Raw genomic sequence first — 22,305 nt, forward strand, 5'->3', positions numbered from 1 at the left:
TTGTTAAGTTATGCTCCTGAAATTTTGAGACATCATAAGACTCCCCTCAATGAAAATTGGGATTTTTCATGAAAATAATCTATTTTACAAGCTATTTTTTCTTTACTTCTTTCATAGGTCAGTCCTGTTCATTTACAACTTAAACACAGAGCTAGAGTCCTGTAATCTAAAATTAAAGCAGGAATTTGTACAGAAATATTCATGTTTACTTCACATTAAGGATTATTTCATATACTGATGCTGTGTTCAGTGTGTCCTACTAATTAAAAAGGGAGTAAGAATGCACTTCACTCTAGCTATGACCTACTTTTTGTGACTTTCCCTACAATCAGAAATGGAAAGCTGAAGTTATGATACATTATTTACCAGAAAGAGCCAGTATTTGAAACTGCAGGGAGAAGTAAGAACAGTCTTGGAAAAAATCACACTGTTTTTTGAGGTCCTATAGCATTCCAGTAGGTACTTAGAATGGAAGGGTAAAGATAAAAGACTATACTACTTTTTATACCTGAAAATATTTTTTTCTGATAGAGAGGAATGAACTATGTGCCACTAAGAAGGGATATTCTCAAGAGAAGCATTTCAGAAGTATGACAGTAACAAGTAAAATTCATTACTAATTCAAGTGGTAATAAAAAAAGATGGTAATCATAGAAAGGTCCTTAGCATTGTCCCGACACCACCTCTGGAAGAGAAACTAAAGGCAACAACTTTATTATCAGAGAAATACTGTTTCAAAATGGAAAAAACTGATAATTTTCCATGTAAATAAAGACACCATGTAACTAGGTGGTATCTTTGCAGCTTTCCATCTAACAGCAGGGTGGGACTACTTCAAGAGCAGAAACATTTGTGTGGGCATCTACAGAAAAACATGTCTCTGCTTTGCTTTGTTTGGTTAAATTGGGAAGTAACCTAGGAGACGTCCAATGACTGGTTTTACACTTTGGTTGTGTTCTACACAGACAGGAAAGCTCTTCTGAAGTCTGTGCAGAAGTTAATTATCCAGTCGAGCATGACTATTTGATAGCCATCTAATTCTTGCCAAGATTGAAGAGATCCTGGGTCCAGAGCAGACGTAAGGCTCCGAATACCATTGCTTGTGTTGTGCCAGACCAGTCAGTCACACACTCTTTCTGAAAGTGGACTTAGACAAACCAACTTGGGAGTTTTTTTTTTTTTTTTTTAATAACAACTCCTGGCAATAGCCTGCCTGGAGTGGGCAAAGCCTGAATGCAGGGAACTGTCAGTGCTGTTCAAACCCTGAGGGGTTTGAACAGAGCTGAAAACGAAGACATGTTGGGAAGCAGACACCAACCTTCAGACACAGCCAGAGCTCTGTATTGTTTTACACATTACCATATATACATGTGAAGAGCATTTACACCAAAAAGTTAACCCTGGAATTCTGAATTTTGCCTTAGAGTAGGCAAAAGAGAGAATGTGCTACAGATTAAGCTTCTAGTGTCCTCTCCAACTGTCCACTAAGTACATTATTTGCATAAGCTCCCCTGACTTTAGCATCATCTCCATTAGAAAACTGCTGGAGGCCATAAACCAGAACACATGTATGACACTTCAGGCACAATGCCACTCTGGAAAGAAAACGTCAAGCTCAAAGGATAGAGAAGACACAAACCCCCATCGCTGGACATTGAACTGGAGAGTCCTGTCTGCAACACATGGAAACCTCATGACTGTTGAGTCTGTGAGAGTGGAGCATAACTGGAAAGCTAACAAGAGCCTTGAAAAACTATGCTGGAGCTCAAAAGTCTGGGGGCAAAATCATGGCCCTCGAAGTCAGTAGCAAAACTCCAGTAAGGCCAGGATTTCTCCTTTGCTGTTCTACTGGTCATGGGTACCTATCAAGTGTGATGTAAATAAGGTCTTGGTCCTGCACTTGTATGCAGCCATGTCGAGGTAATGGGGCTGTGTGTGGGTGCAAGGGTGCATCTGAGTAGCTCCAATGATAGGAGAGGGACCTTTAGGTAGGGCTGACCTCATCTACTGAGGGGAAAACCACCACCACCAAAAAATAAAAATGGAAAAGATATCAGGTACATTGTTTGAGTACACATGGCCAACTAAGAGGCCTGCTTGATACCCAATTCACATATGAGCATTGGATATTTGCAAATTTAAGTTAAGTGAACTCAAGTGTACATGCATAATTGAGGGCATCTAACTTTGAAAATCTGGCCATAATTTTCCATCAGTAATTTTTAATGTTATAATACCCATGAATGCCCACTATTGTTTTTAAATGCTGGAGTTCAGATTAATAGTCCAAGGTTTTAAAGACCTACCATCCACTTCATATAGGAAAGTACACAACAAATAAAATATTAAAATTATATTAAAAGTTTAGCACAAACGCTGAAAATTGGAACTCAGAGTTAAGCATTCCCCTCCCAACAATAACATATACTGATGCAGTGAGTGAGCACTGCAGGACATGATATATAGAAATGAGAATCGCACATTATTGTCATTGTGCACATTTCAGCGTGAATAAGACATACCTCTCAATTTCTTTCCCCCATGCCCATCTCAAGTGGCATGACCTTTATACTTCTGTAACATGCCTTTGTGTGCATGTTACTGTCTTTGATTTATTTACTGTTTAGGGAAATATTACAAGACTTATCAATGATCAAATCCAGTAATGCTTTACTCTTTTCAAGTGGTGGTACTGAGGCTCTGCGCCTCCTAGATCTTCCAGATCTCAGGAGGAACTGATGATTGTATATAATGTTTCCCACTAATGAATGCATACAAAGAAAGTTGTTAACTGGAGTCACAATTAGGTCACCCAAGATTTAAGATCAAGTGACTTAATCATACCATTTACCATTAGACTTCATTGCTATTCACAGGAAGGCACATTAATAAACCCTCCTACATGAGGGTTTAAAACAGTTCCATGCCCATTTTACAGTACTCATAAAGTATTACTGCACAAGGATCAAATGCACTAGTTTAGACACCCAAATTCATGCACATAATACGATACAAAACTTAAAAATTATGTACTTATAATGGAAAATGATTACCTCTTAGAAGAAGGGAAGGCTGGGGGAAACCCAGTAAGATTTAGGTTAGGATTTTAGTTTAAACAAGGTCATTAGGCTCTGATAAAAATCATAACTCCAGGTTAAAGTTGCAGCAGTAAGGAAGGTTCACTAGAAGCAGCAGACAGACTTCTGAGTCAGTCACTGTGCTTTTTATAGGTTTATGAATTACAGCTTATTTCTACCTAAGGCTGCGATCCTAAGCTTCTTCACAGCCTTAAATAAGCTGTATGATTCATGTTTCAAAGCTTGATTTTTCAGGCACAAATATGAGATGAAATAGGTTTTTTAAAATGAGTTTGAGCAAGCTGTGAGGTTTGTGTTTTCACAGACAATTTTTAAGGCATCAGAATTAGATTTAAATTCAGCTCCACAAGATCATCCATAAAGCCATAAAACAACAAACAGTGACTGAGGTGGGATGTAGTGCTGAGAGAATCGGAGAGGGAATCTATCACTGATAAGAGGTTTAAATATCAGAATTGGGGAATATAAAACAGAACAGGGAGGGAGTGACTGGATAACATTATTGTTTTTGCTAGAAGAGATGCTGAAAATACATCAGTGTGTGGATGGAGGAAAACTCTTGGAGAAACAAGAGATGTTTTGTTTCTTTGATTAATTCCTTTTGAACTTCCTTTAACTTTTAATACAACTTCAGCCTGAGCCAAACCAGGTCAGGCAGTACCACACTTGGGCAACATAAGAAATTCTAGAAATATGAAATCATGAATATTCAAGATGGTATATAGGAATACAAAATCATTGCTAATAGAGACAACTGAAAGAAAGGCATAATAGCTTTGTAAACTTTAGCTCCAGGTGGCATAGTAGAAAAAACTTTCAGAAGTCTAACTGATGTGTTATATACATCAATGGAAAAAATCATTCAACGTGTGCTAAATGTGAAGTCCTTTACTTTCCATTGCAGCCAGTTACTGTAGCATTGATGAGTTGAAGAGATCTCAATTAAATAATGTAGACCTCATAAACATTAACTTCCAATCAGCATACAGATTAGCACACAAGAGGACACTGATAATAGGTTGAAGAGACAATTGTTTAAGTCATTAACTGGTGGCCAATGCCTTATTCAGCTCTTTAGTACAGAATGGATCAAACAACCCTACTTAATGATTATCATTATTTATCATTTATACAGTGGGAGTACCCTTGGCCTGATCAACTGCAGAGTTTCATTATGTTAGATACTATACTAACTGACCAGATCAGAAAGCCTCTGCCCTCAATTTAGAATCTAAAAGTAACCAAAGTAGACAAAGGGTCTGAAAGGGATACACCAAATGAATAAATTATCAAGGTGAATTATCATTGGCATGTCTTGTTTGATTTTAAGTATTTGTATTATGAGATAGAGGTTTAAAAATGTGTTAGCTAATGTGTTTAAGAATGACCTATTTTTCCGAGTTTGGACATGGCCAAATATCTCCAAATTTACCATTCCCAACCTTGCTTAATCATCAAGGTTTGATCAGAGCACCTTTTCTTACAACCTCCCAATAAACCAGAGAGCATCACTACTCTATGTCTAGGGGGAGTATCCTTGACTTGAGGACTGTCTGTCATGGGCCAGGACATTGCCAGTTTGGCAGTAAGGGCTTACTGGAGTTAATAGGTATAAGTGAGGCTCATGGTACAAGTGCTGGATTGGATAGCTAACAAAGAATTTGTAATGCCCTGGCACACATTCATTAAATGGACACTGTGTTCCTAGTGGGAATTTGTTAAACAGATATTCTTGAATCACATCCACTGATGGATAGTCTCACACACTCTCTGGCTTACTTGCAGCATAGGGAGAATATTTAATTAGGACTGCTTGAAGTTTACTTAGCTCCACACTGGTGTTACTGCAATCTTCCTGGATTTTTGCTACTGTGGGATGTCTTTCAAATTCTAGAATTTCTAATTGTCTTCCAGTTTTAGTGATATAGGTCTGTTTATATACCAGTATATTGTAATTTTAATTGAAATGCAATTATATCAGAAAAGTGGTTTTGACACAATGACATTACGAGTTACATGATGAAATTCACTCAATGACATCCCATGTCAAGATTGCCTTCTCTGCAGTCTCAGCCTGGCACCTGAAGTTAAACTGGTCTCTTTTACCTTTTATGTCATCTCCAGTAGTGAAGGTTTGCCATTTGAATTTCATTGACCATTTACTTTGTTATGTGAATGACAACAGAATTCACCACTTTCTTTCCCAGCCATAGTGACCTTTCAGTACTAACAGTGGTGAAAACCTGTAAGCAAATAAGACTCAGAAAATTAAGAAATCTGATTTGATGAGTAAGAAGCTGTCATTTCTGATCATAAATGTATGATGGCTTCAACACTGTTTTTATTAACTCCACCCACATTTATTCTTTCATTCAATCAAGTCATTCATTCAGTGTTCTTTATGTTGTTACTTTAGACAATGTTGCTTCAAATGTAATTTTAGTAGACATGGAAAATTTCTATTTGCCATGTGGGGACTTTCATAACTTCTTTCAATTCGTGCAGTTCACTTACAGCTTGTGGTAAAGCTCAGTCTGGTTACAAAAAACCCCACTCTCCAAAACACCTCCAATGCACCTGACTGTGAATCAGTTTTCAGGACATGGGATGGAAAAGTAACCACTCATTTTTCTTAGCTTCTTTTACGGTATTTTTCATATTCAGTTATGTTTGGTTAGAACAATGGCAATACAACATTCTTCATACTGCCTTGCATAAATCTATCATAATAATGCTTGGACATCAGGAATTTAACTTAAGATGCCTGTACTATACTATGAATATGGTATCTTCCAGCCACTTATTTGTTATTGTATTAGCTGGTATATCACTACAAGGGTTAAATTCAGGCAGGAGCTGACTGGTACATAGACATGACAGCACATATCCAGAAAGGCACACAAACACCTCTGATAGCGACCCTCAACCAGAGTGATTACTACATTTTTTTACGTTGATTGGATAGAAAAAAATGATCCTAGTAGTTCTAAAATTGTGATGCAATAATAAAATAATTTGGAAAAAAAATCACTTGAAGGAATAGGTATTGCTGGAAAGTAAGCAGGAAGAGGCCATTTTACTCAGTAATCAGACAAAACCACACATACTTATGAAGGTTTTGTGAGCCTGCGTCCCTTAGATTTTGAGAGTTCCCTGCCCTCTTTCCTCAATTCAGAGAAGAAAGTTTAATAAAAAGAAACAAAAAACTTCCTTTTTGGTTCTCATGGCCCTACTTCTTCCTGAGAGGACTGCCCTCCAGTGATGTACAACTCATAGCAATCTTTCAGCTTTAACAACTGGCTCCATTAAGACATTACAACTCTAATGACAAAACAGAGCATCTTCACACCTCCTAAATCTCCATGTTAACATTAGTGCAGACACCTTACATCAGCAAGACAAATACCAAGGAAGAAGTATTTTGCCCATACAAAAATAATTTTAAAAGTATTCCTCACAGAATACAACATAGTGAGCAGGATTATCCTAACTGCTTTTTTTCATAATTTTGATACATTCCAACTGTCTGGTGTGACTGAAAGATCATATTGTTAAAACCAAGTAATAGCTTATAGCAAAAAATTAAACAAAATTTAAAAAGAAACATCTGATTAAGTTCATGAAACACATACTATGAATGGAATATTTGTTTATATTTATACATAATGTTCTGTAAACCTTGTCAGAATTGCTGCTGCTTGGTACCTGTCTTATGGCCACAAAACAAGGTGGTGGTATTTTCTACTTCTAAAAATTAAAAACAAAACAAAACAAATTAAAGGAAATAAAAAGAAATATACATCTTACACAGCCAGCACTACAAAGTTGCCTCTCAACTCTTATTAATATAGGTTTAGCAAGCAAACACCCAACATAGGGCATGACAAAGCTAGCTTTCCCATTGTTTGGCCATATTCTTAAAAATACTTGTTGTGTGTGTATACATTTTAAAACCAGCTTGCACAAGTATTAGAACCTATCAATTGTGCATACACATATTGGTACTGAAAAAGCATCTGCAGATGCATTTGCACAGATAAAATTCAAATGCAACACAGACTGAAATACTTAAGAAAATCTGGCACTTCCATTAAAGGAAAAAAACAAAACAAAGAGGGAGCAACTTGGGATAGGAACTCCGTTATTTACAGAGCATGCCACAAAACCACAACAAATAATATTCTACAATACTTTAACTCTTCTGAAATTTGCTCTTGATCTTGACATTAATTTTTATCTGAAAACAGGCATAGCACAGACAATGAAAAAAGACTATATCAGCATCTCAAACAACCTGGCAATGGGAAAGGTTTGTGTGACATTTGATCTTTAGGGCTTCATTTTCTACATAAAAAAAAGGACCCAGGTGTCAGACAGATTCCCGAAAAAAGTATTCATTGCCAAATCCAAATAAATTATATATGAAAAATCCATCCATACTGTAATGGTACTTCATAATAAGATATACAATATTAACCAACACAATCAATAGTAAATTAGCTGAGATGAATATGTTCCTCTCTGGAACCCAAAAGTTGCAGTCCATCTTTCAAGAGAACTTTTTGTTGTGACATGAGAAAGAGTCTGCATATTGTAGAGTAGGGAAGAGCATTTTGCATATTGTTGCACTTACCCTTAGTTGTTCTCTTTCACAACTCATCTGTTGTCTCGAAATCTACAATGAGAAAAAAATATACAGATTGAAACATAGCATACCTCTTTTGAAAAGCACAGATAGGTCTACAAACTTAAAAAGAATAAATATAATAAATTCTGGCTTGAGCATTAGTGAAATATTCCAGATAAACAACATAGGATCCAGTCCTTTTGTAATAGCAGTTAAGTACACCACACCTTTCTCCTACCTTTCCCAGCCCCGCATGCACCACCTGGCCTGTGGTTAGGAAAATAATAAGGTAAAATTTATAAGGATGTTTTATTGCATTGTGGATTTGGGGGACATATTTGTGTCAAGAAGAAAGTCTCGTTTTCTCATTTACTGTTCTTTGATTACATAAGGCAAAGTACATAGCTACCACAATACACCACTGTAGTTCTACTGGGTGTAAACAATAACTCATATTCATGCATTGATCTGGACACAGCAGCAAAATGAGGACAGACGCATGGATGGATTTTAAATGACAAAGCAACTTTCATTAAACTTAAACACATGGGAGGGGAACTACCTGCCCATCACCCATACTCTTCTATACAAGGCATTTAAGCGATTACCGTATGGGGGTTACAGGTCTCCTATCATATAACTTGTAACTAGTCGAGGTATGCTCTCCGCAGCCTACCCCCCAGGACTCAGCTCTTTCAGAGTTCTAGCACACTCTCCTCCCCCCCCCCGCCCTCCAGCAAGGTAAAGAAGAGTGGGGGACCTTGGCCCCCTGAGTGCCACAATGTCTGACCCTATCCCATGAGCACTGTTCCCTCTAAGCTGTGCGCGCGCACACAGATCCTAAACTCCGTGCACATGGCGAAACACCACGTGCACAAAAATTTGCACAGAAACACAAAAATTTGCACAGAAGAAATATTTTGCACACATGGCCTGTCAAAATTTAGAGGGCTCATGGGCCATGAGCCCTAGGCCAATCAGCAAAATTCCAGGTCTTTTACCTCTCAGAATTGTTCGTTTTCTCCTTTTAACTGTATTGGAAACCAGCTGCAAGTTTGGACAAATTGACAGCTCAACCAAGTACATCCGTTAGGTACTAGCACATTTCTATTTAACTTACTGTGGCTTGAAGATGCTGTAAGGAAAGCAAAAAACTCCCTGGGCCTCTACTAACTGGCCCTATGGGAGCAAAAAATTTCTTCTTGATGCCCAAATGTGCAATCAGCTAGACCTGCAGCATCTGCCAGGCTGGATTCCCATTCCCAGTTTTGGGTGAGCAGGGTGGGGTGCTTGAACAGAGCTGAAAAAGGCTCTACTTGGCCCTTGCTCCAGGTTAAATCCTTGAGCAGAAGGATGCTGACCAATCAGCACCGCTTCCCCCACAATTGTTGCCAGAGACTCCAAGTCGGGGGATATGGGAGGAGCTTCCCGTTGTCCCTCAGCAAGACTCTCTCTCCGTTGCTGCTAGGGCTGTCCCCCTTCATCATCAGCCCCATCAATTCCCTCCTCCACCCCTGCCACGTTGAGGCATGTAGGTGACATATCTCACCACAGTACATCTCCAATGACTGTAATTACCTTTCATTACAATTGCACTTGGTGTACACACAAAGTAATGGTGCAACACAGACATAACTAGCAACTGGGTAAACTCCACAGGAAGTGGAGGTAAGCTCCAGTTCAAGAAAGCATCAGAAATTCAGAAGCTTTATTTGAAGGGTATCTGAACTATTCAACATCTTTGATATACAAAATGTAGATGCATGTTTCACCCAGACAAACTATCTTCAAAAATTCCTGTACTTCCCTTTTTGGGTCAAATCAACCACTACAAGAGCAGCCTTCCTCTCCTGATATTTTACCATTTCCGCTTTGTCTTAAGTGGATCTGTGAAGTGTAGAAGCATTTTTAAATGTTTTTCCTTAAATTTAAACCAAATAACATATATTAAAACCCTTTTTAAAAAGTCAGTTGAGTTCAGTGTGAGAGAAGGAGAGACAGGACTTTTCCTGGGTTTAATATAAAAAATGGTTCACACATCCACACTACAACTCCAAGTAGTACACGAACAAGGTAACATGGTTCACACACTACCGTACAAGAAAGATTCTTGGAAGATTAAATCAACGATTCCTATGGATCCCTTCCACATCTGCTAGTGGTGGAAACTAATCCTAATGGTACTGGAAATGGTAGAACTGATTCATGAATATCCCTTTCTTTCCTGTTCCTCTCCCATTCCAACAGGTTTCCAAAAACCAGCATTAAATTTGAGCGATAGGCCAGTGAGGCATTGATGAGCGGGCACTCCCTACAAATATCAGAAATATCAAAGATAAGATTATTAATGCTGGGTCCCCATCGTTACTCCATGGGAATGTTCAGGCATTGACAGCAAAACCTGTGAGATAACTATGCTACTAGAGGTAAAGTGGATCCATCAGGGCAGAATGGAAAGACTGGGAAGTAGCACTCACCAATTCTATGGGTTTGAAGGATTGTATTGCCTATATCCCTTATTGCCCCCTACACACATTCTGGTAAGGGGAGCATGTAAGAGAAAGTCCACAAGGCTCCTGCCCCCCCCCCCCCTTTCGGGTTTTTCTACAGATAGGTGGTACAATACGGCATATAGTTATCGAGTTTTGTTTGGTTTTTATGGCATGGACTAAACCATTTGCCGAGGTTTTGTAAAGATTAGCTAAGAAAATAATTCAAAACTGTTATAATTATCCACTTGCTGAATATCATTAACTTTGTAAGCATAATCATTGTAGTTTCCTTTTTCCATAATAACTTGAACGACAAATATAATTCACAAGACACTAAATAAAGAAATGTGCAGTAATACTTCTTTATGCTACATTCAGAGGTCCAGAATACATTTGGACACCACTATGTCAAGCAGGCACTTACAAGAGGGTAAAGTCTGAAACAATACATATCAACACAGGGTATTTAATTCCCCTAGCTGCTGCTGACAAAAAAAAACATCCTTTCAAATGAAAGCAAAAGTATTTATGAAATTCTAAAATCTTTGTCCTACTTAGCAAAGGAAAAATCCTAATAAATAAAAAGCATAACGTTCCTTACTTATATGAAAGGTACAACAATAAATTCCCTATGCCAGAAAGAAAATTACACAGCACAAAAAATATCTATGCACATGTTGTTTGTAGTCTCTCTAACATGGCACAAAGAGGAGAAAGGTATTTATCATTGGTCTATCTATAAATTTTCCCCTAAAGAATAAAATTAAGTACAGCTAAAGTGACTATGTCTTGGAAAGTAATTATTCTATTTTTCAAACTTGGTGCTTTTCACACCCGTTATAAATTTAGTTAACGTTATATTAGACTACACTGTAAATATACTTATGCAAGTCCCAAGAGTTCATTTTAGATCTGAATCCACTCTGAGTCTATCTATTAATGTTATTCATAAAATGTAACTAAGTTTCTAAAAAAGTTTGGAGTGAATCTGGGGCCTTGAATTTTTTCGTTTGATTTTTATGGTCTTTTTTTGTTTTGTTTTTTGAATAAATTACAATTTTCACTTAACTGATGCCAGGTAAAATGTTTAGTACTCTTGTTTTAGACAATGGTCCTATAAACATTAACACAAGTGGGTAACTTTACCCATATGTGTAGTCTAACTGAGTCTATCTTGAACTACAGATATACAAAAAGTTATTCCCACATGTAAGCATTTGCAGAATCCATTTCATAAATAGTCTCCATCATTACAACAGCTAGTTCTTATATTGTGCTATAGATCTCAAAGCACTTCCCAAAGGAGGTAAGTATCATTATAACTCTTTTTACATGGGGGAAACCGAGGCACATGGAGGGTAAATGATTTGCTCAAAGTCACTCGCCAGGCTAGTAGCAGAGCCAGGAGTAGAACTAAGATTTTCTGATTCCTACACCAGTGCTTTGTCCACTACACCACGTTGTCTTCCTTTAGAAAATTTGACTACACAGAGGGATAAAGAGTCCACAAAATGTGTACTAATGCCACCTCTGCAATCATCACTTCCCGGTTGGGAACTGTTGCTCCTCTGATATCCTTCCACCTGCCTTACATACTCTTCCCTGCCCATATATGCTTCAACACAGCACTGGTCTCTGATGAAATGTGTACATCTATGAGGCATTTATAATCCCCTCTCATTTCAATAGTCACAGCAGCTTGGTGTGATTCTAAATGATTGTCCAACATTTAGCTAAAATATAGAGATAATTAAAATTTTATACAGTTATCGACTCTTCTATCTTGCTCATTTGGAATCTTATCCAAGATTGTCAAGAGAAGAAAACACAATTCATCTTTACTCCCCACCCTGACACAGTTGGGAAAAGTAAATGAAATATCTAGGTTGTAGCTTTAATACCATAGAATCATAGAATATCAGAGTTGGAAGGGACCTCAGGAGGTCATCTAGTCCAACCCCCTGCTCAAAGCAGGACCAATCCCCAACTAAATCATCCCAGACAGGGCTTTGTCAAGCCTGACCTTAAAAACTTCTAAGGAAGGAGATTCCACCACCTCCCTAGGTAACGCATTCCAGTGTTTCCCCACCCTTCTAGTGAAAAAGTTTTTCCTAATTTCCAACCTAAACCTCCCCCACTGCAACTTGAGACCATTAGTCCTCGTTCTGTCATCTGCTACCATTGAGAACAGTCTAGATCCATCCTCTTTGGAACCCCCTTTCAGGTAGTTGAAAGCAGCTATCAAATCCCCTCCTCATTCTTCTCTTCCGCAGACTAAACAATCCCAGTTCCCTCAGCCTCTCGTCATAAGTCATGCGTTCCAGCCCCCTAATCATTTTTGTTGCCCTCCGCTGTACTTTTCCAATTTGTCCACATCCTTCTTGTAGTGTGGGGCCCAAAACTGGACACAGTACTCCAGATGAGGCCTCACCAATGTAGAATAGAGGGGAACGATCACATCACTCGATCTGCTGGCAATGCCCCTACTTATACATCCCAAAATGCCATTGGCCTTCTTGGCAACAAGGGCACACTGTTGACTCATATCCAGCTTCTCGTCCACTGTAACCCCTACGTCCTTTTCTGCAGAACTGATTGTCAAGTTCATCATTAAGAACAGTGTGGCGCCCCCTCCCCAAGTGTCTGATGCTGTGGGACGACACCTTCTCTATGGACTCCATTCTGCCTCTCGCCTCACAGCGCCCCCGTTCACACAAATATAAAAATGCAACTTTCCATAAATTTATCAAGGACATTTGAAGGCAAATTGTCAGGGACTGGGGAGTGAAAACTAAAACAAAATCTAACTCTCAAACTTGTTTGTAAAAGTCTGAAAAAGGAAAATAGTTAACAGTTGCTATTTAAGCGCATAATTATCTGTTTTAATTAGATGGCAATCATTTAGTGGGCCATCAAGAAGTGACCCTTTGAATTAGGGAATTTTAAAACATCTCACTGAAAAACATCAAACATTGTAGACACCAGGGCTGGAAAGTGGCATGTAGGAGTGAAATGAAGCATTTATAGATGGTGGAGGAGTAAACTGATGGGTGCAGGGAAGATTGCAAGATCAAAAATGCACAAGTTCACACAAGGGTGTAAGGAGAGGATGATTATGGATTATCTGTCTTCCTTAACAACTCCCACAACCCATCTGACCAGCAAAATAAACAAAAACCAACTTACTTAAAAACAAAACTACTCTAGCCAAAATTATATTTAAAATACATATTGAAGTTTACCTGTGTGACCCTGCAACGTCTTGGTGCCAACTGGCAGAGAGTGCAGATGTATATAGAGTTTTTACAAGGATCCTCTGAGTTAGATGTATGCATATTAAGTTTACCAGTTGGTGGCATGTGTGGTCTCCACTATGCACCCACTGGTCATCTATCACTGGGAAACGCAGGTACGGAAAATGTTTAAGGAATTATGTATCTACATTGAAAATTATGAAAATCTTAAGATATGTGAGTTAAGGTAGGTCACCAGGGGGTGGTAAACATGCTCTTGTCAGGTAGGTATGAAGAGACGCTTCTTTTTCTCTCTGGTTGGTCATTTGTGTGTTATACACTTCACAATGGAGGTCTAACTACAGTCTCAGCCAAATGCTGATCAAGAGATTGTGAAATCAACAAGAAAGAGGCACACAGGAGAAACTAACCAGCAGGAGGCAACCTGCTTATGAGTAAAGACAATGGGTTTTTTGCGGGGGGATAATTGGGGATATGGGGATCATCCTGGATCTGTTCTACTCAGGAGACAAGCTGACAGCATGGCTTGTCTCATGAACAGAAGATCACAGCCAAGGCTGGATGTAATATGCTAGAAGGAATTGGGGTGAGTTTAGCCCTGTAATACATGACAGTAACTAGTTCAGTAAGTCTAGGCCAGAGGTGGGCAAACTATGGCCCACGGGACCATCCTGCCTGGCCCTTGAGCTCCTGGCCAGGGAGGCTAGCCCCCGACCCCTCCCCTGCTGTCACCCTTCCCCGTCAGCCACGCTGCTGCACGGGCAGCACTCTGGGCGGTGGGGTTGTGAGCTCCTGCTGGGCAGCGCGGTGGCGCAGCTTCCAGTCCTGCCACTCTAAGTGACATGGTAAGGGGGTGGGGGAGGTTGGATGGGGCGGAGGTTCGGGGGAGGGCGCGGTCAGGGCACGTGTTGGATAGGCATGGGAGTCCCAGGGGGCAATTAGGGGCAGGGGTGTGAATAGGAGTCGGGCAGTCCCGAGCAGGGAGCAGGGGGGTTGGATGGGGGTGGGGTTCCAGGGGGTGGTTAGGGGCAGGGGTGTGGATAAGGGTCGGGGGGGTTGGATAGGTGTGGGAGTCCTGGGGGGGCCTACTGGAGGGCGAGCGGGGTGGATAGGGGTCTGGGGAGTCAGGGAGAGGGAGCAGGCAGGGTTGGATAGGGGATGGGGTCCCGGGGGGGTGGTTGGGGCGGGGAGTCCCAGGAGGGGGCGGTCAGTGGACAAGGGGCAGGGGGGTTGGATGGGTCGGGGGTTCTGAGTGGGCTGGTCAGGGGGCGGGAAGTGGGAGGGGGAGGATAGGGGCAAGGGGCCAGGCTGTTTGGGGAGGTACAGGCTTCCCTACCTGGCCCTCCATACAGTTTCACACCCCAATGTGGCCCTCAAGGCAAAATGTTTGCCCACCCCTGTCTGGGCTCTGGAATCCATGTTATTTTATTCTATGTGTAACTATTTGTTTCCAATATTTCTACTTGCTCTCACTTGAATCTCTAGTTTTGTTAAACACATTTTTTTACTTGTTTCTATTAATAAACCTATCTAAGTGCTCTGCTTTAAGTGGACTGGTGATTGAGGCCTATCGGGTAAGCTGGGGTGTACTGGGAGCTGGGATTCTGTGAATGCCAAGAGCGTCCAGTAGAACAAGAGCTGGGGACAGTCAGAGGGCTTGGAGCATGTCTATCACTAACTTGCAGAGGTACAGTGGAGCCTGTGTAGGCTGAGGGGAGTGCTGGTGTTGCCTGTGAACTCAGGGAGCTGACCCATGGCAGGCCCAGACATGGCTTCCTCAGGCTAAGGACAAGTCATAGTGAGGTGCCTCACAACCCTAGGTACCCCCAGGAAGTGTCACAAACTTGAAAGAGAGTGTTAAAGTCAGCCTGCTTTACCCACTAATTTCTATTCTGAGTGAATTTCTCCCCCTTCTATCTTCCCTTATAATGCCAGCCTCATAGGAGTTTGGTCAGAAATAGTCATAGCTATAGGGATGTTGCTGTATTCTGAACTACCTGTCTATACACAGGGCAAGAATAACTAGATGAGGTAGTAAAAAGAAAAGGAGTACTTGTGGCACCTTAGAGACTAACAAATTTATTACAGCATAAGCTTTCGTGAGCTACAGCTCACTTCATCGGATGCATTTGGTGGAAAAAACAGAGGAGAGATTTATATACACACACACAGAGAACATGAAACAATGGGTTTATCATACACACTGTAAGGAGAGTGATCACTTAAGATAAGCCATCACCAACAGCAGGGGGGGGAAGGAGGAAAACCTTTCATGGTGACAAGCAGGTAGGCTAATTCCAGCAGTTAACAAGAATATCAGAGGAACAGTGGGGGGTGGGGTGGGAGGGAGAAATACCATGGGGAAATAGTTTTACTTTGTGTAATGACTCATCCATTCCCAGTCTCTATTCAAGCCTAAGTTAATTGTATCCAGTTTGCAAATTAATTCCAATTCAGCAGTCTCTCGTTGGAGTCTGTTTTTGAAGCTTTTTTGTTGAAGTATAGCCACTCTTAGGTCTGTGATCGAGTGACCAGAGAGATTGAAGTGTTCTCCAGCTGGTTTTTGAATGTTATAATTCTTGACGTCTGATTTGTGTCCATTCATTCTTTTACGTAGAGACTGTCCAGTTTGGCCAATGTACATGGCAGAGGGGCATCATGTGCCAGCAATGCATCCGATGAAGTGAGCTGTAGCTCACGAAAGCTTATGCTCTAATAAATTTGTTAGTCTCTAAGGTGCCACAAGTACTCCTTTTCTTTCTGATATTCTTGTTAACTGCTGGAATTATCCTACCTGCTTGTCACCATGAAAGGTTTTCCTCCTTCCCCCCCCTGCTGTTGGTGATGGTTTATCTTAAAAAGAAAAGGAGTACTTGTGGCACCTTAGAGACTAACAAATTTATTAGAGCATAAGCTTTCGTGAGCTACAGCTCAAGTGATCACTCTCCTTACAGTGTGTATGATAAACCCATTGTTTCATGTTCTCTGTGTGTGTGTATATAAATCTCTCCTCTGTTTTTTCCACCAAATGCATCCGATGAAGTGAGCTGTAGCTCACGAAAGCTTATGCTGTAATAAATTTGTTAGTCTCTAAGGTGCCACAAGTACTCCTTTTCTTTTTGCGAATACAGACTAACACGGCTGCTACTCTGAAACCTGTAGATAAGGTAGTGTGGTATAAAGCTACACTCTCATGCATTGGGGATTTCTCCATTGTCACTACTGTGAAGCACTGAGTGTGCTATGGAGGTCATCCCAAATTAGTGCCAACTGATACCACACCAAACCAACAGGTACTCTATATATGACACGTGTTTTAAAGAAAAATAGATTTTCGAAAAATGGTTAAATATTTTGTAAAAGTACTGAGAGCTAAGTTTTATATCCCTACACTTATAAAGCCAAATTCTTCAACTACCACAAGTCCAGTTATACCAGAGGGAGCCATAAAATCCTTAGCATCATGGGGGCTTTCCAGGACTAGAAACAAGACCTCGGTCCCACTTGAACATAAGAACATAAAAATGGCCATACTGGGTCAGACCAAAGGTCCATCCAGTTCAGTATCCTGTGTACCGACAGTGGCCAATGCCAGGTGCCCCAGAGGGAGTGAACCTAACAGGTAATGATCAAGTGATCTCTCTCCTACCATCCATCTCCACCCTCCGACAAACAGAGGCTAGGGACACCATTCCTTACCCATCCTGGCTAATAGCCATGAATGGACTTAACCTTCATGAATTTATCCAACTGTCTTTTAAACCCTGTTATAGTCCTAGCCTTCACAACCTCCTCAGGCAAGGAGTTCCACAGGTTGACTGTGGGCTGAGTGAAGAACTTCCTTTTATTTGTTTTAAACCTGCTGCCCATTAATTTCATTCGGTGGCCCCTAGTTCTTATATTATGGGAACAAGTAAATAACATTTCCTTATTCACTTTCTCCACATCACTCATGATTTTAAATACCACTATCATATCCCCCCCTTAGTCTCCTCTTTTCCAAGCTGAAAAGTCCTAGCTTCTAATCTCTCCTCATATGGGACCCATTCTAAACCCCTAATCATTTTAGTTGCCCTTTTCTGAACCTTTTCTAATGCCAGTATATCTTTTTTAACATGAGGGGACCACATCTGTACGCAGTATTCAAGATCTGGGCGTACCATGGATTTATATAAGGGCAATAAGATATTCTCCATCTTATTCTCTATCCCTTTTTTAATGATTCCTAACATTCCCATTTGCTTTTTTGACTGCTGCTGAACACTGCGTGGATGTCTTCAGAGAACTATCTACGTTGACTCCAAGATCTTTCTCCTTAAGAATAGAAAAACCTTACCTGGCTTCTGGGTGAAAGTCAATGGGAGGGTGAGCGGGGGGATTGGGCAAAACTCCTTTAGGCCCCTTTTGAAAATCCCAGCCTTAATGGTTAAACAATTAATTCCCACCAGCCTACATGTGGTATGTACATATAGGTCCTCAGGGACCTTCTGCAATTGGTGGGTTGGGGCACTGCTTTGTCCTGCACGCCTCCACCACACCCCTGGAATATCTTGTCTCCAATTATGCCAGAGGTGGAAGGGGGCAGCTGGTGCAGGAAGTGGATGCTGATGGAGAGTTCCAGACCAAACTTCCCTGGGACAAAATATAGAGCATGATTACATGATAATGGATTATTAGGACAGAATTAAGATGACAAAGTGAAAGAAACAAATAAAATAAACTTGCTTTTATGTGAATAATCATTTTCAGTATTTTTAATAACTAAATTATGAAATTATATTAAAAGGATAAGCTTTGGAAATTTGTATCTCCTTGGAAGGCACAAATACTAAAGGTTGCTTTCCATCCACCTAACTGCTACCAAATCTGCTGTCTTTCATTTTTGTCTCATTTGCTAAATGCACTAGCTTAAGAGAAAGACTTTGGCAACCCTAAGCACTTAGTGGAAAAAAATATAAATAATGCACTTGTAATATGTAAACCTGTATAGATAGACCAGTGGCACTGAAAGCCATAACATATTTAATTTATGACCAGGAGACTTGAGAGAGAAACTTTGAGCATGTCCTCCAATCTGGAAATACGTAGTTTCTTAACCCTCTATAACCTTTGTTGTGGCATGTCTCTGGATTGAAACAAACACAGCGAATTTATTTATTTATTTTCCTTCTTCCTTTCTAGATATCATTTCTAGTTTGCATATAGAAAGTACCTGTTTCTGTATCTCTCATATAAGGGACGGCAAAGTACTGTTTATTGTTTAAAGGTGATGTCAGAGGTTTATTTGCCAGCGGAAGTTTTGAATGACTTGAATAGGATTACTTTTCTTGTGCATCAGCTGCTATGCACTGCTTATTCAATAAAGACACATTAGAAATAGAAGTTGACCTTCTGGGGTAAATCTCTAATCAGGACATGCAAATGAGATATGGGTTGGTGTTGGGATTTTGTGTTTTATTTTTTTAATAACAAACTGCAGAACATGGTAGAGTTGAGTTATTTTATATTTATTTAGGCAGCCATCCTCTACAGCAGGTTCTCAAACTGTGGGTCGTGACCCTCAGGGGGACAGTACGTTATTACAGGGGAGGGGGGTCATAAGCCGTCAGCATTCACTCTCAAACCCCGCTTTGCCTCCAGCATGTATAATAGTGTTAAATGTAAAAAAAAGTGGTTTTAATTTATAAGGAGGGAGGTCACACTCAGAGGCTTGCTGTGTGAAAGGGGTCATCAATACAAAAGTTTGAGAACCATTGCTCTACAGAGATTTAGAGCACAGAATCCATGCTTGAGACCCATATAAGTTCTGTGATAAGGTGCTTGGAGGAAGGATGGCCTACTGGTTAATGAACCCAACTTCCAGCCCCTGTCCGCTCCTATCAGTGACTGTTTGGACAATAGGAGCTACACCTCAAACTGAAGGGACATATAGGTAGGAAGTAGCCCAGGGAAGTGTATTTGGACTCGCAGCAGTGAGGACCAAGCACTGCCTTATCCTGACCCAAAACTGTGGATCTTCTGCTCTCCTACCGTACCTTGGCCTAGACTATTAAGGAGGTGAGGTATTGGGACTTGGGCCCTCCCTCTCCACCAGGTCCGAGCCCAGGGCCCTGTAAGAAGCAACACCTGCAGGGTCGTCCCTGCAGTGAATCCCAATCCACTGCCCTGGGCTACTTCCTACATGTCCCTGCAGTATGGGGCATAGCTAGGGTGACCACTCATCGAGAATTGGGCGGGACAGCCCCAAAATGCAGAGTTCAAGTCGTGGTCCCTGGCTGAATGACTCTGGGACAGCATTTGTCCCAGATTCCCTGCAGCATTGCTACACACCTGCCTAAGGCTCAGGGGCAGCGCCAGCCTCTTCTAAGTAGGGGTGGGGACTAAAGTAGGCTTTACGCCCCCTCACCACAAGGCCCCACTCCCTCTCCCCCCCGAGAGCTGGGAACTAGTAATAGCTGCCTGGGAGCCCAGGCCGTTGTGGGGAGCCTGGACCCTCCACCTGCCCTGAAGAGAGAGGGGTGGACGACACGGGCCGGGGGCTGACCTCAGGCCCTCAGCCCCCCACCCAGTGGAGAATATACTGTGTAGTATGAAGGCTACACTAACAAGAGTTTCCAGAGTTAGGCTCTATGACCTTAGGTTTACTGAGATCACCGTTCCCATTCTTTTTTCAGAATGTGGGCAAAGGAAGGATGCTTTCTTAAAGGACAAAAAGCTAGTTCACTTTTATTACCTATATTTTAAATCACTGATTACATGATTTAGATGTAAATGTGACCTGATTCTGATCACAGTTACAACAATTTTACACTGGTCTAACTTCATTCGCTTCAAAGGAGCAATTCCTGGTTTAAGTGAAATCAGAATTAAATTCTGAGTGTAAGTGAAATCAGAATTAGGTCCACAATATATCTTCAGTGTCTTACTCAGTACATGGGCTTTCTCCACCAGATACTTACTAGCCACTACAAAAAGCCAATCAAAGTACAGAATACTGAGTGAAAATAGTGCAAGTTATATTTTACTGGATACTGTAAAACAGTTCATACTATTTCACAATACTTGCATAATATAGCTATCATTTTCTTTCATTAGATGCTCTCCTGACAATGCCAGTCCGCTTCCTTTAACCATCAAATGCTTACCACTATGCATAAAAAATGCTGAGTGGATCAAGGAAATACACAGTGCACTGCCATCTGCTGTATTTTATGGAGAAATATTCATCTCCCTGACTACCACGAGGTTTTCTAACCCCAAATTTACATCTTACCACATTAGCCATATTTTCAAAATTATCTCAGCTGAGATCAAAAGAGATAAAGTGTTTCAATAGAAACACGTTGTAGCAAAACAAAAATGTGATTAATAATACAGGGTGTGTGGGGTAATTTAAATTTGATCAATGTCGTGCAAAAAGCCAAACCAAAACAAAGCCTGTCCCAAGAGCTCAAAAGCTAAACCAAGTTCAGTGAAACAGCAGAGGAGACATCAAAATACAGGGAATACCATATAGGCAATCACATTTAAATTGGAATATCTCCCAAAATAGATAGGGATATATGAGGCTTTTAATGGTGGGGGAGGGTGTAATACATTAACTGGGATATATTTCCATGAAGTAAAAGGATGACATAAAGAAGATGCAAAGATGGGCATTTACAAATAATCACCATAAATGGAACCTGGCAATAAATACACCATGTGATCACAGATGCCTCAGTTATGGAAAATAAACATGGCACATATATTTTGTACATGGCAGGAGATTGGAAGTTTATGTATAGCTGGAATATAATCAATGGACAAATTATCCATCAGACCCAGCAATTCTTTTGACTTTTAAACAGAGGGTTTCAGGACTTTCAGATGTCCTGATAAGAAAAGAATATGGCTGTATAGCCATTTACAAATTATATCAAGAATACTCCCTCTTCATGTGGAAATCTGGACTCCCCTCCATGGTTTCCCTTTCATCTGTACATAGCAATAAGGTTTTGCCACATGTGTAATTGCTGGAACTCCATACATGCCTTATCTGAAGTGAGCCTAATGAGATGACTTGGTGCCAAGAATCTATGGACCTCTGATGACTGCCATGCCTCCGCTTGGAAGAAGTGTACATATGTGCATACCCCCACCCATTTCAGGGTAGAATTCTGCCGGAAGCAGGTAAAACTTTGAGTATTTTTGGCTGGGTGTGCCCCTACAGCTGTACAAGGAAACTCATTTTCAACTTGATAAATGGGGTTTTATAATGATTAACAACTGTATTATAGCAATACCTACAGGCCAGGACCCCATTTATTCACACACTCCTGCTTCTGCGATAGGTCTGTAGTTTTGGCTAAATATTTTATACTTGCTGATGCACTTCTGTGAATATGTTTTGGGAAAAAATGGTTCAAGTCCCATGCACGGCATTTAACATATTCAGATACTCAAATCTTGCATCATTGGTGCACCTATTTCTATGGGAGGAAATGGGCACCTGACATAGAAAACTCAGACTGAGCATGTCCAGTGACAGAACAATACAAGTGCTACAGACCTCCTAGTAATGTTGTAAATGCACATGGGGAACCCTCTCTTCTCCCATAAGAGCTAATCTAAGGATTCACATCAGCTATCCTCTGCACTATGCAATCATTTTACAGTATTAGCAGAATATTCCAAAATAGCACACAGATCCCTTCCAGGAGAATCTTACCAGGTATTATAATGCTAAATGTAAAAGAAATGTATTGAAACATTTACAAGTCACAGTCTACTAAAGCTGTAATAGGTTTCAGAGTAACAGCTGTGCCACAAGTACTCCTTTTCTTAAAGCTATG

At 40.5% G+C, this 22,305-nt stretch overlaps 1 protein-coding gene across 28 annotated transcripts in view; it reads right to left on the reverse strand.

The window, feature by feature from the left end:
• Positions 1–22,305, reverse strand: part of RBFOX1 (RNA binding fox-1 homolog 1) — a 2,470,149-nt gene that overhangs the window by 609,060 nt on the left and 1,838,784 nt on the right. For all 28 annotated transcript variants that reach the window (XM_038419714.2, XM_038419715.2, XM_038419718.2 and 25 more), the window contains one exon: positions 7,732–7,773. In XM_038419714.2, the coding sequence (XP_038275642.1) occupies positions 7,732–7,773 (42 nt within the window). The remainder of the gene's footprint in view (positions 1–7,731; positions 7,774–22,305) is intronic.

Source organism: Dermochelys coriacea, chromosome 10, assembly GCF_009764565.3.
Source record: "Dermochelys coriacea isolate rDerCor1 chromosome 10, rDerCor1.pri.v4, whole genome shotgun sequence".
Lineage (NCBI taxonomy): Eukaryota > Metazoa > Chordata > Testudines > Dermochelyidae > Dermochelys > Dermochelys coriacea.